The 17726-nt window shown below is 41.4% G+C and overlaps 1 protein-coding gene across 1 annotated transcript; it reads right to left on the bottom strand.

Annotated features, from left to right (window-relative positions):
- Positions 1-4709: 4709 nt before the first annotated feature.
- LOC145453952 (E3 ubiquitin-protein ligase KCMF1-like) lies at positions 4710-17508 on the bottom strand. Its single transcript, XM_080331917.1, has 8 exons — positions 17368-17508; positions 17136-17303; positions 16297-16436; positions 13900-14044; positions 13148-13321; positions 12089-12225; positions 7219-7385; positions 4710-5441 (listed from the first exon to the last, which is right to left on the bottom strand). Exons 1-8 carry the CDS (start codon positions 17381-17383, stop codon positions 4898-4900), a joined length of 1491 nt encoding a protein of 496 aa, XP_080188043.1. The 5' UTR covers positions 17384-17508; the 3' UTR covers positions 4710-4897.
- Between the last annotated feature and the right edge of the window lie 218 nt (positions 17509-17726).

A 17726-nucleotide genomic window follows, 5' to 3' on the forward strand; every position in this document is an offset into this window, starting at 1 on the left:
ACGAGGACTTGTAAGGGAGTATAAGCTTAGGCTACGCCTTAACGGTCTAGGCCAGACCGGATAATGTATTCGGCGTTTGAGTATTTCTACATTTATATTGAGCAGAGTGTAAAACCGGGTTCTATACTTGCGACCGATATTACCCCATTACCAAGTTTTGCAGCAGTAGCCAACACCCCAATCGCATGGATTTGGTTTTTATGATACAGTAAACATATGAAGTCAAGATTGACCCCGCATGCTTGCTAGATTTTTCACATCAGACAACGATATCAATCTCATTGATTCGTTGAATAAGCATCATTGGCTGACTACATGTAGTGTATTTCGCTCTTGATGTTGTGTGATTGCGGGTCAAGCTCACAGCAGAGAGTCACTAAATATTCACTAACGGAATTCTGGATATTTCGAGCAAACTTTTGTAACAAAGCAAGTAAAATTATTGAGATTGTCATGTTGCATGCTCGTTTAGTGTTGATTTTTTATGCTGCCAACGCCGTGCCCAGAGTGGCCCACATATAGAAATGTAATACTTTTCAACCAAGGATGTTATAATGAAGTGAAAATTGTAGTATATGAAAAAGGTTCACAGTGCAGAACCTCCCAAGGTTCGTTTGTGAACGTGAACCTCTAAATTTCCGACGTTCACACACAGAACGCGAACGTGAACCTCACGTTCACACCATCCGTGACATGTCACGGAAGGCGAGATCGATAGGTCAGCTAGTCGTGGTTCGGTAATCTTGAGGGCGGACTAGTATTCATTTAGTATAAATTGCATGTATTACGACTTGGATGTGGACATGCTCATTGCTCATATGTATTTATACAAACATTCATATAAGCATTTCGAGGGTACAAAAGGACCCCATCTCCTCTCTTAGGCGTTTGTATGAATGCAAATCTAAGATTATTAAAATCTGGATGCTAGAAATCGTTTATACCTAAAGCACTCACAAATGGCTGCACAACTTCGAAATTTGGGTCTGTTAGAATATCATCACCGTCATCGGCATATAGCTTAATATATCTATGACAGTATGTAGCGGACTCGCTCTCTCTTTGATAAATATTTTGATATCGTGAATTCGTGAGGTAGGCTACTACCGTGCATGGTCGGGTCGTGGTCATTTTGACCCCCTACTCGCCGCGTCATGAGCATCGCATTGAATAATGTCATTATCGTGCCGATGAAAATACTAGCACGCCGGAATCCAAATAGTAAGTTTCGTTTTTGTGCCCTTGGGAAGACTTCACTTTCAGTCAGTTTTTGCCACGGATACTTGGAGGTACTCTATAAATCCCCGTTTCTCCAAACAAATTTAAGTTCGCCCGATTTCTGGTGATAACTATAACAGAGTAGGCTATATCTTATTCAAGGGGAATTGAAACTTTCATCAGAACTTGCTTGATTTACTAACCATTTCGCGTTACGGGTAGTATACACGCCTACGATTCTCATTGAAGGAATGAATTTTTGTGATATAGCATAGTTGAGTTTTTCACTAGTGACTTGATTCACGTTTCTCGCAGATTACACTAGTCAACACATATTTTTATGCAGACAAAGTAAGAGTGGTTTTGAGGGTTCTGAAGGGCACTGATTCCGAATATGACCTTAGTTTTTTTTCAAATTGGCTCTTGTTTTGGAGATAACCCATGGGGCTATTTTGACCACAATCTCCCATTTTCGCTGTAATGACGAGATAGAAAAATCGGCTCAGTCGCACTATAAAGTTTAGAAATTCAATCTACTTGTTATCTTTACACACAAAAGACTCTTTTAAATCAAAATACAGCAACAGCACTATATTTAGGGGTATTATATTTATCATAGTCATACACTTTCACGGATATCATGTAGCCTACATAACTGTACTCCAGCCACGTATATAAGTATTTACATGGATACTCAAATAGCGTGGCATTAATTCAATCAGTTTTACGTCAACCACCTATTGTAAATTTGAAATAATCAGTTGGAATATAATATTATTCAAGGCTGTGTCAACAAAAATAGTGCATTGAACGCTCTCGTATTCGAAATTTCATGCTGGTGACGTCATATCTTGTGCTACGATTGTTGATATACGCTGTTCTTTTCAATTCTCTACTAGTTGCTGACGATTACCCCTGACGAGTGTCAGTCGAAAATATTCGGGTTCATTTCAATATGAATATACTATTCAATTATTATAAAGCATATTTGTTTTTTGTGCGATTTTCGCCTGTAAGCAATTTAGTGCAGTTTCTCGAAAGGTTCCAGCAATGGTCTGCCATAATATATTCATCTCATCTGCCCTAATATCTTTCTGTTGTTGTTTTGATGTCTGGGTGGAACCTCTCCACACACTTGCAATCAACAAGATCATCAGGAAATATATCAAGATGACTGAACAGAAAGTGAACTTTTATGCTCGTTTAAAGTTTTTCATATGCAGATACGAATTTTCGGACCAACTGTTTGTAGTTGGGTGCTTTTTGATCAGTGATCCTCTAAAAGTTTTATGTACAACATCTTAGGATAAATGCCATGCAGTGAACTCCTTCCTAATATGAAATTGGAATCTTTCATCCGTATTCGAATCGGAAATCTATCAAAGATTCCAGATTTAAGCTTCTCGTTTGGTAGGGATACTATAGGTATACCCACTTTGTTGAGTTCAGCGGAAAATTATCCATTTACAAGTCAAAAGAAATGAGACTAATATGATTATTGTAGTTATGCTTTTCAAGGACAAATTTTATAGATTTAGACTCCTTTTTAATCTTGGTAGAATGACCATTGATACAGGAGAATATGTATTTCCGTAGTGCGAAAGTACAATTTTTAGGCTTGACAAATTGCTTTTTTGACTAACAAATATGTCGCACCTGGTCCTGTTAATATTGATAGAATGACTGTTAACGACTTGCGGGTTCTTCATAAGTAATTATATATTTATGAGCAGTATAAAATTAGAAGTCTTCATAAGTAATTATATATTTATGCGCAGTATAAAATTAGAAGAAACTACAATTTTCTTTCGATCAAGCGAGATATTCAAGGGTAAATACGGTAATTTTGGGCTTTTTTAGGGGTATAAATACCTCCTGATTGAGAGTAAATCTGGAAAAACTAATGTGATATTCGTAATTGGCAACCTCGAAAACCCCAGAAACGGCTCTCAGATGTTCTGCCCAAATAAATCTTTCATTTCGCTGACCAGTATTTCGGATCCGCTGGCGCGCGCTCAGGTATGTTCGATTCACATGTTATCGCGCGTTATGACTGGGTTAGGTCTGTGACAGACACGCAGGCGGAAAAGTCAAGAGCACCGCTACCATCAATCAACTGTAATGTGTTCTGAATACTGTACCGCTTTAGCGAGTACAATCCAAATAAAGCGAAATCGATATGTCCTATGAGGACATGCACACTGGCCGAATTAGTCGCAATTGATGAAACTATACATCCATCCATTTACTAGTATTTACGGTGAGCACGTCAATTTGCTCAATTTCCAATACATTCCCAATAGGCGCTAGTATCGGTGATTAGCTCGTAGAGTACCGCTGGGTGATTCGGAAACACCGAAGACAATCCAGTATTATTTGACCATGCCCATGCCCATGTCGTTTCCCGCGTGACAGTCCAGCGGCTTGATCACGACTACACAGAAATTTCATTTCCATCAACGTGCGAAGATTTGCACTGCATGTTCAGGATGCTGGATGCGATTAATCAGGTTTCAAGGTAGGAAAAAGTACAGAAACTTGCTTGTTGATAATATTAACCCTTAGTGAAAATTGACGTACAATTCCAGTACCTGAAAAATGTCTCTCATTAATCTAATGCAGTGGTTCCCAACGTGGGCGATATCGCCCCCCAGGGGGCGATTTGGCGATCTAGGGGGGCGAAAATGACGAAGGGGGCGACAGGGGGGCGAAAATGGACAAAGGGGGCGACGGGGGGCGAAAATAGCGAAGGGGGCGATAGGGGGGCGATGACGCGTAAAACGGCTGACCTTTTTTTTTTTTTTTTTTTTTTTTTTTTAGTCATCCACCTAGCAATGCGGAGCGAAAAAACGTTATTTTCAGCTCTGAGCGGAGAAAGATGACCTTTTTTTTTTTGAGTCAACCCGCCGGTGATTACAGTCTGTATGCCCAATTATCGGTGCACAAAATTTGGGGGGCGATGATCGGTGTTGACCTTGAAAAGGGGGCGATGGGTCGAAAAAGGTTGGGAACCACTGATCTAATGGAATCATGACGATTAATACTCAAATCACAGAGTTCACTCCTCTCAATGAGCATGAGCAGTGAGCACAGATTACACACCTGTTAAGTCAAGTCTGTTAAGGAGTCGATCGGGATTAACTGTAACTGTAGCAGTCCACGGATACCTACTAAACACAGCACAGCACATAGAGGACTTGTGGCACCCTTAGGGCCCGAATTTTTCATGTAATACGCATCGTCTGCTAATCTAAACAAGGAGAGCCACACAGCGAAAGAATGACAGCAAAGTTATCATGCCGTACGTTAGTAACTGGGGAGGCTTCGAAACAAAAGCAAAATCGATAATAACCTCAACAAAACGCTTAAAAGTTCCGCAAATCGCCGGGAATTCAATATCACCAAGCCAGCTGAAAAAGAACACTAGTCTCCAAACGCTGACGATGAAAAAAAAGAAGTAAATATACTCTTCATGATCACGAAACTTGCTATATATATGTTGAATTTGTTTCATGCGACGGGATTTTCGCGACACAGGCAATCCGACGAATACAATTATTACCTATCGCGACGAGGCCCGTCAATCATTTTCAGGCGCGGCCGTGCCTATCGCCGGGGCACCCGACGTGAAATCGAACTCAAGAAACACACGCCAGACTGGGGGGGGGGGCTTTGCTGTTCATTGTTCCGTGGAACCGCTGACTAAAACTGGGAAACTGGACACGGGACAGGCGGTGGGCGACCGAACCAAGTCGGACATGTTGGACGCCCCGGCGGTAAACTGTGGCGCCGAGCGGGCCCCCAGGTCTTTTTTCAAATCCGAGGGGCGCTGCGTTTTTTCTCCATTGTCGTTACGCCTCGTGGGTGTATTTTCACCGAAACCACCTCTGCCCGAAATCGCGCCTGCTCCGGTCGCCTGGACGCTGTCGATTCCATCGTGGGCCGGCGGATCGGATTTTGAAATGTCCGTATCGGCTGTGACACGCTGTCCTTTCTTTGAGACGGGCTTTGCCGTCGGCGGACACGTGGGATTCCGGCAGTCGACCGGCATGGCGCGGGCCCGGGCCGCCGACGGCAGTGGCGCGTGGGGCTGCGTGTCGTCCTGCCCCGTTGATTCGTTTTCGACACGCAGGGTGTGGATCAGCTCGCGTACGAATAGAGACTGTTCCGCGATTTCCGTTTGTTGCGCATCGTCGCTTTCGCCGACGTCACTCCGATATATCCTGGAACAATATTATAGAAGATATCAGTGAAATGAATTCTTTTATAATTAATATAAAAATATATAAATATATGCTCTACCCAAGGGGTTCCCAACATACGAGTCTCGACTCCAATGAGGCCGTTTGCCTTTTCTCTAGCGTGGCGGGGATGAAAATTAAATACCAATGACTACTACAAGAATGGATGGTATCGACAGCTCATTTCTGAAAATTTTACTTCAATTTACAACATAGAAAAGACCTCTGAAGAATGTGAACGGAGCGAACAAGTAATCAGATCAGTTGAAGCGTCATTCTAAAGCGCCACCTACTATGCCTTAAGGTTGGTGTGTGGACAGTGGATACCACTAGGACGATTAAGGTGCTGCGTACATAGAAATTAACAGGACAGGAATTTCTCCTTCCAGGAAAACTACAAGTGACCGGTAGTGCTATGTGCTTGGGGTGTATTTAATTTGTCAATGTCGCCAGCACTACTCGATTGGATATAGATCGAAATCGTTTCAAAAGACCTTTATACGTTGCTATAGTATTGACAGACAGAGGTCGGCCAGTTCATTACTGCTTATAAAATTTGCTATTACTACGCACACAGTCACCGTCATCGGCTTCCACAATCCACATACGCCGTGTGTGGGCGAAGATGCTGACCATTTTTCTAGTAATCAGCACACCAAATTAAGAGTGGGGTTGCGGAATATTTTCAAATCGAAATTTGGGGTCACGACCATAAAAAGGTTGGAACCCCTGCTCTGCCCACCCCAGTGGTTTGGATAACTTTCACTTCCGCTGGAACAGGAACTTGGTAAGGCAAAACTGCTTACCTCTCTGAATCTCTGTATATTACGTATAGCCTAATACTGTTCTGTACTATCGTGACCTTAAACTTAGACACGACTCTCAAGTCATTTTCTAAAAATCGAAAATTACTCAACTTGACACGAGTGCATTTGTGTGTCGACTCGACTTGTACTCGAGTCATTATATATTACTTGACTCAAGTCTCGTGTATCAGGACCGATACATAGAAAAATAGGCGCAGAAACCTGTTTGAATAAACAGTTGAGAGTGAGAAAAATGAGTATGCCTATATTATGAATGCGAGGTCTTCGATATCACCCCAAGAGTTGAACCTGTCTTGAATTCAATAATGAACAGTGAACTCTTATGACTTGAACAGGAAGATAGATACCCTTTTCACCAAGTTCATATCATAAAGGTTTGTGATGATGTAATATGATGAAAGTTCAATCATTCTCTCTACTAATCAAAATTATGCTAGCTTGAGAAAAAAATCACCTCATAGGTCCGCCAAACCAGATTCTGTTGTGTAAAGCAGCAATGTAACAAATTGGCATTGCAAACTTGGTAAAACCAACCGACATTTTAATGGCGGTCTAAAAATCAATTATTTTCTTGTAACGTTTTTTCTGTACATTTTTTAGACCAAGTTCTATGGTAGTGAGATAGAAACATGTTGCTTCCGCAGCTTTTAAGCCCAAAACTAGCTTTCTAGCATAAGCGGTTATCAAGACATGGCAAAATTAGCTATTTTCAGCTCGTTCGGTGAAATTGCACGGCCACTAGAGGGTGCAGGAAGATGAAATGATGATAGAAGTAATTCATTCGAGATTTCGGACCACATATCAAATTCGTTGCCCCACATCAAATCAATTCAGAAGGCCGTGCCATACCTCCGACGAAACTTTCTCTAAGCGAATTACACAGTGGACCGAAAAATATCGCGCAATTCCAACTCAAAACCATCGGCACTCACTGTGACAATAACAATCTCGGGTCCTCATCTTCCGTTACAGCTGTCGAAGCGTCTTTATCAGTTCCTTTCGCCGCCGTCGCGTAACTCTTGCTTTGATTATTCATCGATTGAAGGCCGTTCTGTTTCGCGCTCTGGCCGGCCTGGATTTTCGCCGGGATACGATCGAGCTGAAATAGGACATCGGTGAATGCCAGATTGGCGGTAGCAAAAGACGTGGCAACCTCGTCCTCCGTTGTCTCGTCTGAAGAACCGCTAACAACATCCCAACCGTCGTCATCATCAGACATTATTCTATAGGTCATCAACATACCAAGGACGTATCGGCGTGGGATATAACCGCAGGTTTAACTGAATGGCGAATGACAGCGAAAAAAGGACCCGTCAAAAAGTGCGCCCTATCCGAGCATTCATACGTAACTGCAGACATAGCAGAATGGTAAATACTTAGATAAAGCTCAGACGCGTTATAATGCATTGTACATATATGTAAACAATTTCAGACAAAAAACTGTAGACATCGGGATAAACTCTCATTTCGAAAAAGACTACGCGGTACTCCACCCTTGTTACATGTTTGGGTTAGGGCTTCAGCCAGTGGTCGGACTCAGCTGGTTCTATAGAGCCGTCAAGAAGCTTTATGAGATCAGTGAATTAATAATACTGGTTACTGTCAACGAATTTTTGTAGCAGAACTGGCTGAAAAATATGGCAGAATTGTGATAGTAACGACTGAAAAAATTCTGAATCTGACCACTGGTTCAGGCTCTACGATTCAATAAGAACATGCCAATGTGTTGCCTGAAATAACTTCATTCCTGCCACTCAAATGAACAGTCAGTCAAACGATAAAAACGGCACTTTTAAATGTGTGACTTAAACTGTAAACCAGTCGATCAGTCATTCAGTCGATAAACAACCAATTTTGGTGTTCAAATGAGCCGTTACTCAGTTGATATAGGCTGCATATACAAGTTGATTTACAGACGGCAGGAATACACAGATCTCCAAGTAACGGATATATTTAATCACATCCTAATCCTGAGATTTGCAGTGGGTAGTGTGCCATAAATTGAACAAGTAATCTCCAGGCAATTTGTAACCTGTATGTAGGACTGCGCTACCGTAGTACTTTATCCATGCGTGATAGGGATTGCCTAAAACCAACTTCCAAAGGCAGAAAAAATTATTAACTGCAAAAAGTAGATACATTATCCACACTTCCTCAACAGGACAGGTAAATGTGACATGGTGCTAGGTCAGTGGTTCCCAACCTTTTTCCGCCCACGTACCATTCCGAGGTTTTATGCAGTGCTCGCGTACCACCTAAATATGAATTACACGCGCCAAAGACAGTAAAAAATGTCTCCACCTTGTTGAGCTCCTGAAGGCAGCGAAACAGAAAATAAACTAGTACATGATTTCTGTGGTGGATCCATTTGGAATTCTTGTGGTCAAATATGTTAAAACCGAATTTGGTTAGGTAAGAATCCCAATGCGTCACGACTGGATCTCTTCCCCGTAGGCCTTCATTGGTGGGATTGCCCCTACCGACGACGACGACCTTACCACGATGACTATGGCTTTGAAAAACTCAAAATCAAGCCCACCTGAACTAATAACTCCCTTCGGTCAAAAAAAGACGGAATCAACTTGTGTACCACCTGGAAGACCTTCGCGTACCACTAGTGGTACGCGTACCACAGATTGGGAACCACTGTGCTAGGTGATAGAACTTCTCACGAACGACTTGAATTTGGATAATTAGAATTATATTTCACCATTTCTCCACTTAAGACTCTGGAAACAAGACTGAATGCCCACTTCAAAATCAAAACAAGTTACAAGTTTGTAACGTCAGAAATAGGCCACCCCATAACGTCCACATTCAGTCTCGGCAGACATTCGAACAAACATACTTTCATACATTCATCAGGCAGAACACTCAAATGACTCAATACCCAGTTAACACGAGTATGTGCCAAACAACGTTGAAATTATCCAGAATGGTGGGAGCACCTACCCCAGGTTTTGAGTTGACAATAATAAAGAAATCATTATCACGACTACAAGCTCGACAATGTGTTGGAAACCCACATGCTGCATACAATAATTCCAGTTTATATTCGCATACCAACAAGTCGAGGCGATTTAATTTGATATGAATGCAGCTGATTAAAGAATTACAGCTGGCAAACATACAAAAAACATGTCTTTGAACAAGGCCTATGTCACCATGATTAGTGACGCCCAAGTGCCCTGCCTGCTCAGAATTCAACCGCACTCAACTGTGTCATCTTCTGTCTTAATTTTCCGAGGTCCTTGCAAAGCTACCATGTTCTGCAATTCAATTGTGAAAGGCAGCGGTACGGGTGGGGGAAGCGGTATGACATCCTGATCCGGCCCGTTAAAAGAAGTGCCGTAGTGACGAGTGGATTCATTATTGGTTGGTCGGCGGCCTTTCACCTGTGATCTGCGGAACCTGCGCGTTACTTGAATATCTTCGGCCATATGGCATCCCATATCCTATCTTGTCAGATAATGTATGTCTATGATATTCGGCGGATAACCGACTAAACAATTATGTCATTGGGCCTAGCTCACGTCAGCAGACCAACAATGTGATTAGCAGAGGCTTACCCTATGCAATCTATTGCATTTACAGATTACAATAAATGATAGAATTTAAACTATTATAGAACTTACAACATTTGAAACATATAACCTTGAAGTTAATTCCATACTGACAGTTCACCTGCAACAACAAAGACTCACCTTCTAGTACTCCCGACATTACTTTGCCCATTCGAGTTGGGATTTCTAGCAAGGCTCCTAGAGAAAGTTCTCTTCCTAGATGACATAACCTACCCTTCCTAGAAACTAACTGCAAATTCCTCACCAACTATATATCTGCCCCAGTTCTGAAATGCCTCACCTCAATCTTGCTATGAAAGTTGACTGATATCCTGAATCATGCATTATGACATCATAATCACAGCCATTGCCAAGAAAATCTGAGGAGCATCATACTATGCAGCTACCGCACTCGCACGTGCTGTTCTGACCAATCGAGTGAGGTAACAGATGGGGAAATAGGATTTCATTGATTAGCACTGATTATGAAGCAGACAACATCAATAGTTTTGAAGAGGATAGAGCACAATTGTAATGGAAACATTCAATACTAAATTGGCTATTAACGCAGTCTACTGATTTGGCGGTTGAACAGTTGATACTGATGACCACATACTTCGATTAGACGTACATTGGGAAGCAACACAGCCAACAAGATCATGACCACAAAAGAACACAGTACATATAGATGTCAAACAAGAATGAAGCAGCCAGAGAATTTAATCCCCGAAAATGTTATTCCTGATTTCTGACCGACCATCACCACAGCAACCATGACAATGGCTACAGCAAGAAAATACGAGACATCATGGTCTAAGACACGGGTCACCAACCTTTTTGAAGTCAAGAGCTACATCTTGGGTAATGATTAAAGCGAAGGGCTACTAATTTGAAGGGGCAATGGGTCCTTCTCCCTGGTCCTATCGGCGATGCGAAAAATCCAAGTCTGATTTTTGCAGAGGGGTATCAATCAGGTAGTCCATTTCAACAATGAACACCAACACACTCTTGTTTTATACACACAGACCATTGTTTCTATTCCGCCTACAAACCGGAGATTGCGGATTAAAAGCACATCTCAATAGAATTGGTTTGTCAGCTTCTCCAAATTGCGAATGGTGTAATGAACTAGAAGATGTATCACACTGCTTACTGGATTGTCGAAAGTAGTCGTCAAAGGAAAGCACTGATTAACAGCAGGGTTGTAATGACTCGAGTCATGACTCGATTCGAGTCCGACTCGAGTCACGATTTTCTGATGACTCGACTTGACTGGAGTCATTTTCTCAAAATACGGAAATGACTCGACTCGAGTCAATCTGTGTATTGACTCGACTTGGACTCGAGTCATTGCGCATGACTCGAGCCAAGTCATATGACTCGAGACGCAGACGGCCAATACCGACATTTCATTGTAATTTCGAAGAATAGTCAAGTAACCACAATATTGGGATTTCGTCTATTCGTACTGGTACTTGAAAATGCAATCAGAAACTGCTAAAAGTGAGGAAAATGAATATATTATAAATGCGAACCATTCGATATCACCAAACAGAGTTATAAAAAGTGGGTTTAACAAGACTTTAACAGAAAACTGAGCAGTCAACACAATGACTTGGACTCGACTCGAGTCATATTACCGTGACTCGGACTCGACCCTCTTTTCGCTGACTTGGACTTGACTCGGTGGTGAATTGAAAATGACTCGACTTGACTCGAGTCAAAACTATAAAAGTGAGATTGACTTGTGACTCGGTGCCTTGTGACTTGGTTACAACCCTGATTAACAAATGCTCGCATTTCAAAGTACCAACAAAGGATGTCATAGATTTCACTCATGTTGCTTAGACCTAGTCAAGGCAGACAATATAGATCAAAATCTGGGAATAGGACCCCTCAAATATATGAGCTCCTCAAAAAGTCGCAATTACGTACAACACAGAAGTCAGGAGGTATAGCGGTTTCCATAAAGCCACAGCCAACAAATTGCAAATATCGAACTTGCTGACCCTCAATATGAGCACTTCAATTGTGACTCCGATGATCATAAAAGTTGCCTACTCCTCACAAGAATTGACAGCGGCTTTTCAGGCATCACCTACACACCTACAATTTCATGAGTCACCTCAAAACGATTCCATCATATACTCTACTCATCTTACCGAGCTAACTGTCACCACGAGACGCATTCAACGACACCATCAAAACGCATGAAACAATATCAACACACAACGGGTACCTGCTGTCTTATGATAGACGCCCTCTGCCTTTCCAACTGGAGTTGCGCCTGCAGCTCCTGCAGTTGCGACGACGTTGACACGTTCTGTTGCAGCTGCTGGGCACTGCGTCTCACTCCGCTCAATTGAGATAGTAGCTCTGGTGAAAATGAAAAAGCATATGTCAACGCCGGTTCAAGGATGAGAGGTCAACCGTTGACCAGAGGAGATTAAAGTGTAACATCACATTACCAAATAAGTCTCTGACTGACACAATACAGTGAAGTGGTGTCACTCTTATTTTCAATGTGGGATAAATCGACAGTTCAACTGCCTTCAAAGGAAAGATGTAATCTACTGCCGCACAGCTAAAATATATCATCAGATTTGGGCATAGCCCGGCTTGCAATTGCAATGAAGGTCACATCTAGAATTCTGGCCCGACACATAAATCGTGACGTGGGCCTGTGCTCAGAGTTGGGCCATTGCTTATCAAGCTTATTAGTTTTGAGCAAGATTCCAGATAAGCCACCCCATGTGATACCATGATCACAATCTTCATAGTTTTATCGTGTCAGTACAGCATTTTTGCATGAAAAAATAAATAAGCACGACAGTAAAGTCAAGTAAAAACTGCATTTACACTAACGTAAGCCAGAATAAGTCAGCCGTTCAAGCTACTAGCCAGTTTATATTCAGTTTCTTGATACATGGGTTATTTTGTCCAGGATGCAATCATCTTCCAAACTACTCTCTACCACCCAAATTCCAAAGTGTAAAAAGTAACCGGTTTTGTCCAAAAAACTGTCAAGTAGAAGTGGAACTACTTGTACTACGGAAGTGAGTAATGCAAGCAGGAAAAACCTACTCGAGTACTACAAATAAGTAGAAGTAATTCATGACTCTGAAAAAATATGGACACCAAGACGAAGTCAAAAAACACAAGAAGAGTCAACTCAGACTGCTAGCAGAGCAATCTTCCAAAAAGCAACACACATCTCGAAGATTGATAACATCTCCACGACACACCTACGACATTCAACACAAAACATCATTTCACAAACTTGAGTGGATAAAATTACCTGCGATAGGGTCGGAAAACGGTTCTCTAGACTGCGGCAGAGCCGTCGCCGCCGCGTTAGAAACCGCGCTGAATCCAGGAACTAGACTGGATGGACCGCTGGAAAAATGCATCCCGGTGTTTCCGTTACGGTGGTGCCGAGGTCCGCGTATGCCGCGCCCCGGATGAAACATCCCTACAAGAACGACAATGTGAGGTAGCGGAGCCGTGAATTTGTACCGAGTTACAAGTGGAAATAGAACATAAAAGGTCAAAAACCAAAGTCCATTTGGTCGAGGTGTCGCATACTCAGCTCAATGTTTAAATTGTTTATAAACCTTTTTGCGACATTACCCCTCGAGCTATAATAATTTTTCATACCCCTGTCCATGATTGAAACAGCGCTTTATCAGGCCGCCACCAAGCGCTGGGCTTGAGCCCTCATAGGGTTGTTAACAGAACTTCTAATATTGACCACTTCACATTACCATTCACACCAAGGCCACTGAACTATTGTTAGCATAGGTGTAGGTGTGTAGTTGTAGAAGTTTAAAATTTGCTCAGGTCGACAATAACTTTCATGAAATAATTTACATTCAATTTACTCGTTTTCAAATCGCTACACATAATTGTGCAATCTACACGCGAGTAGTTAGAAGTCTACAAGCCCTGAAGACAGGAAACTAAGCTTTACTATCACCGACACACCAGTACACTCCCACTGCGAGTGATTATTTCAACGTCTCGTATATGTCGAACGCATGGACAGCATACTTCTCATGTTTTGTCTCCCTGCGCCTATCGGGTCTTCCATGTGGGAACGGTGGCTGGTGTTGTGCTCGATGGCGAGATGAGTGGCAAAGTCATCTGTGACGTGGTTTGGTTCTCCCGCGGGTACCGCGGCGCAAATGGGGCACACCTTTGGAAAATGAAAAGGGTACAAGTTGAATTGGGTGGCTATCGATATTAGTGTGTATATGAGGCATAAATTGAATAGGGAACTTTCGTAGATATTGCGTGGTAAGAAACTTTGCTAAACTTAGGAAATTTGCTGAACGAGTCATAAGTGCTGATGCATCAATATAGATAGATAGAGATAGATAGATGGTAATGTTCTACCAAATCAAAATATACAGCATGCAAATAGAAATATAACAACACGAAATCCGTACCATCCCCTAATTAACTTAATTTAACTTAATTTCAGCAGTCCTTCAACTTACTGAAACGTGCTCCCCTTGGTGACGGGCACAGTTTTCAGTCAGGTTTTTATTTCTTACCGTACCCCAGGAAATCAAATAGCAGATTCCTTCTTTGCTGTACTTATGGTGCCCACTGTATTTTACCGGTTTCGCCAGTTTTATGACATAACAGTTCATGAAGCCGACGCACTCGGGTTCAACGTATCAAAAATTGCTAAGTTGGCTATACTAAAAATAATTGATGTAGGCTACATTGATGAATTGCTTGATTCATACTTATTATTTCCGCACACAATTCTGCCAATAATTATGTGTTCCAATCTTTAGTCATGACGGCACTTGAAAGTTTTCACACACCCCTAAGCGGGGCGTGCCCCCGCTGTTTAAAAACCTCAATTCCAATTCACAGGTAAAACAGGAACTGAAACCTAGATTTATACCGATATGTCATGAAATACATCATGAAAAAGACATTCAGCAATCATTTCAAACAAAACCAAAAAATACAATTTCAGAAGAGACATTCCACCATTATTGTCAACATGCTACACTCTGCGGTCAAGTGTCTACTATGCAATTTTTATTACATCTAGACTACAGCTAACAGTTAACAGTTTTAAAATCTGATCAAAATACACATAATATTATTATCTATTGCAGTGGTTCTTAACCTTTTTTCCTGCAACGCCCCTTTTCGAAAATTGCTCAAGTCTGGCGCCGCTCCTCCCCCATATTTTAAGGACGGTAGTAAAAACAAGGGGTAAGAGTTCGGGAGTCCAGTCGGTCTCATCGAGTTAAGACTTCAACACTATTGGAAGTACTGTAGCGTGAATCGCGCCCGAGGACCACTTGTCTAATTAATACTATAACAATTGTACACGCTGTACTCGGGATCAAATCAAGGTTGTTATAACAACCATCGGGTACAGGCTAATACCATCTGGTTCGAATCCGGTGTACACATCCCGAATTCATCTCAGCAACCGGGATACGGGAGCGTTAATTGTGTTGAGTTTTGTTTTATTGCCTTCTGCGACTAGTAAATCAACTCAGATAGTGATAAAGATCTTTGCTCACATTGAATTTAGTATAGCACCCAGGTCCCAGTTATTTACCTTTAACATGAATGTATTACAAACAAAGCAACCCATATTATATAAAGTTGCGGGTCACTACCCTAAACAGTATCCTCTATGATACGATAAACAAATATTCTGAAAATTTAATTTTGTAGCTCTCAAATACAAATATATTCAGTTAATCATTTTGACCATAAAGCTTCAAGGCATCTTCAATGTACAAAGGGCTCTCACTATCAAGTGTACAAGTGGTACAAGTGCCTCTATCTTCTGGATACAATACCTAGTTCGAAAATTTTTGTGGAAAATAACCCGAGATGGCGTGACGGAAGTATATTAACTGAGAATTGGCGATCTAAAAGTACGCACAAATAATTTGACATGAATTATAATAAACCATTGCAATCATGGAAACATGTTGCAACTATCATCGTCATATAGCCTACTTCGTGCGCAGTGCGACGAAAAATTTCGAGTTTGGACAAATTTTGTCGAATGTTAATCTGCAATGAGAACTCAGGGATATATAGACGTGTTGTTCTACTATATAATCACCCTACTGCACCTACTACTGTGACGCCATTTTTTCTTCAGCGCCCGCCTGAGCCCAGCGCCCCCATATCGCCCTTTGAGCGTTTTCGCCGCCTTCAAAATCAAAATCGTACCTTGGGGGGCGCTGGCGACAAGGTTAAGAAACGCTGATATATTGAATAATCCCTAACTTTGGTGAGCTAAGATAAATAACGCGAATTGTCACTGACATCAATTTTTACAAATAACAGCATACCAATTAAGCATTATGAGTCGTCACAAAACACAATAAAGCCTATTCACTAAAATCATAACACCGCGATTGATCAGGCTTGATCGGAAATATGAGATGAGCTTACAACTTCGGTAGAAGTGTCCAAATGCTGCGAGTTCACGTGTTCTTGTAAGTTCGTTACAGTAAATCCAAGTTTCCCACAAATAGGACAGGTCAAAGCAGGTGGATCATCCATAGTCGTACCTTCGCCTCCATAGAAGAGATCTGTGTGAAATCAGAGCAGGGTTGCAAAAAAGAGATGAAAAGACCAACTTCAAAAAAACATATTTTGTGCTCTACATCAGATGTCTTACTCAGCAATCATAATGTCACTTCAAGTGGGGATTTAGTCAACAAACATTTCTAAACCTTTACCTGAGCTGTTTATAACTGGGTTAGGGTTTCAAAAGAGGTGATGGGTAACAGGTTGATACCACTTCATCCAGAATGAAAAGTCGGTAACGTTGACTGTCGGATATTTTTGGGGACAAAATATAGCCTATTTAACAGAATCGTGACGTGAAGGATCCACTATCACGTAACGAACACAGTTGGCATTACAATTCTACGAAAGCATAAAAATTATTGAAGCATTCTAGGTTGCAATGAATTGCCATGTTGTACCAAGAAAACTGTTTTGCTTTTTTGAAGTGAATTCGAATATGAAGGATTCACAAGACCTATAGAAGGATACCGTATACAGATTGTGTATTCAATAAATAACACGATTTTCACATCGCCATCAAAATCAAAACAGCCAGACAAAATTCAGTGGAATTTCAAACTATCCAGATAAAATACACAGTGAAATCTTGGTTTAGAAACAAAATTCAGGATTACAGAATAGCATATATAGCAGGAAAGCTACTCGCTGTATTCAAGTACAAATGAGTTCATTGGTAACAATTGTGTTTTGTGACTCACCGAAATCTCTTTTTGTTAGAATGCACTGCATCGGGTGCGACGATGAATGGCGCGAAGTGCTGACTTTGTTTTCGAAACATATTTCACAGAGATCGTAATCGTAACATGTTAGGCACTTGAAGCGTTTCTCTTGAAAGTTACTGGTTAAGCAGTTGTCACAGCTTACACCTAGAAATGAAAGGTGTAATTCCAGATTATGCACCAGGCAAACGACATAAGCAGTTCATCTTACCTTCGTGACGAGACATATTGCTTAACAATAACTAAAATATGTTTACTGATGTTACCTGACAAAAACATGGAAGTATTTTCATTAGACTAGACCAGAGTGATTTATGGAACAATTGTCAAAATTGATAAAAATATGGAGCTTAACCTTTTACAAACACATATATATGTTTCTCACTGGACAGATTTACAATAAGACTGCGTTCGTGTGGCGCTGGTCTGGACCAAAGGTCAACTTCAAATGTAAAGGGGTAGGGTATTCACGCACGTCACGTTAAGTTTGTGTCAATTTCATGATTTACCAATAATTGTACAGAAATCAAGTAGTTTTCATCAGGAAAATGGTGACAGTCTACGTACAAG

This window comes from Botryllus schlosseri, chromosome 13 (genome assembly GCF_051294905.1).
Source record: "Botryllus schlosseri isolate E-star chromosome 13, Bs_hap1, whole genome shotgun sequence".
In the NCBI taxonomy this organism is placed as follows: Eukaryota; Metazoa; Chordata; class Ascidiacea; order Stolidobranchia; family Styelidae; genus Botryllus; species Botryllus schlosseri.

What these genes read in the sequence shown, in the direction of transcription:
- LOC145453952 (XM_080331917.1), bottom strand. An exon ending in AGGGAGACAAAACATGAGAA is followed by an intron (nt 13,322 to 13,899) that starts GTATGCTGTCCA and finishes TCGTTCTTGTAG; the next exon opens with GGATGTTTCATCCGGGGCGC. An exon ending in CGTCTATCATAAGACAGCAG is followed by an intron (nt 7,386 to 12,088) that starts GTACCCGTTGTG and finishes GTCCTATTTCAG; the next exon opens with CTCGATCGTATCCCGGCGAA.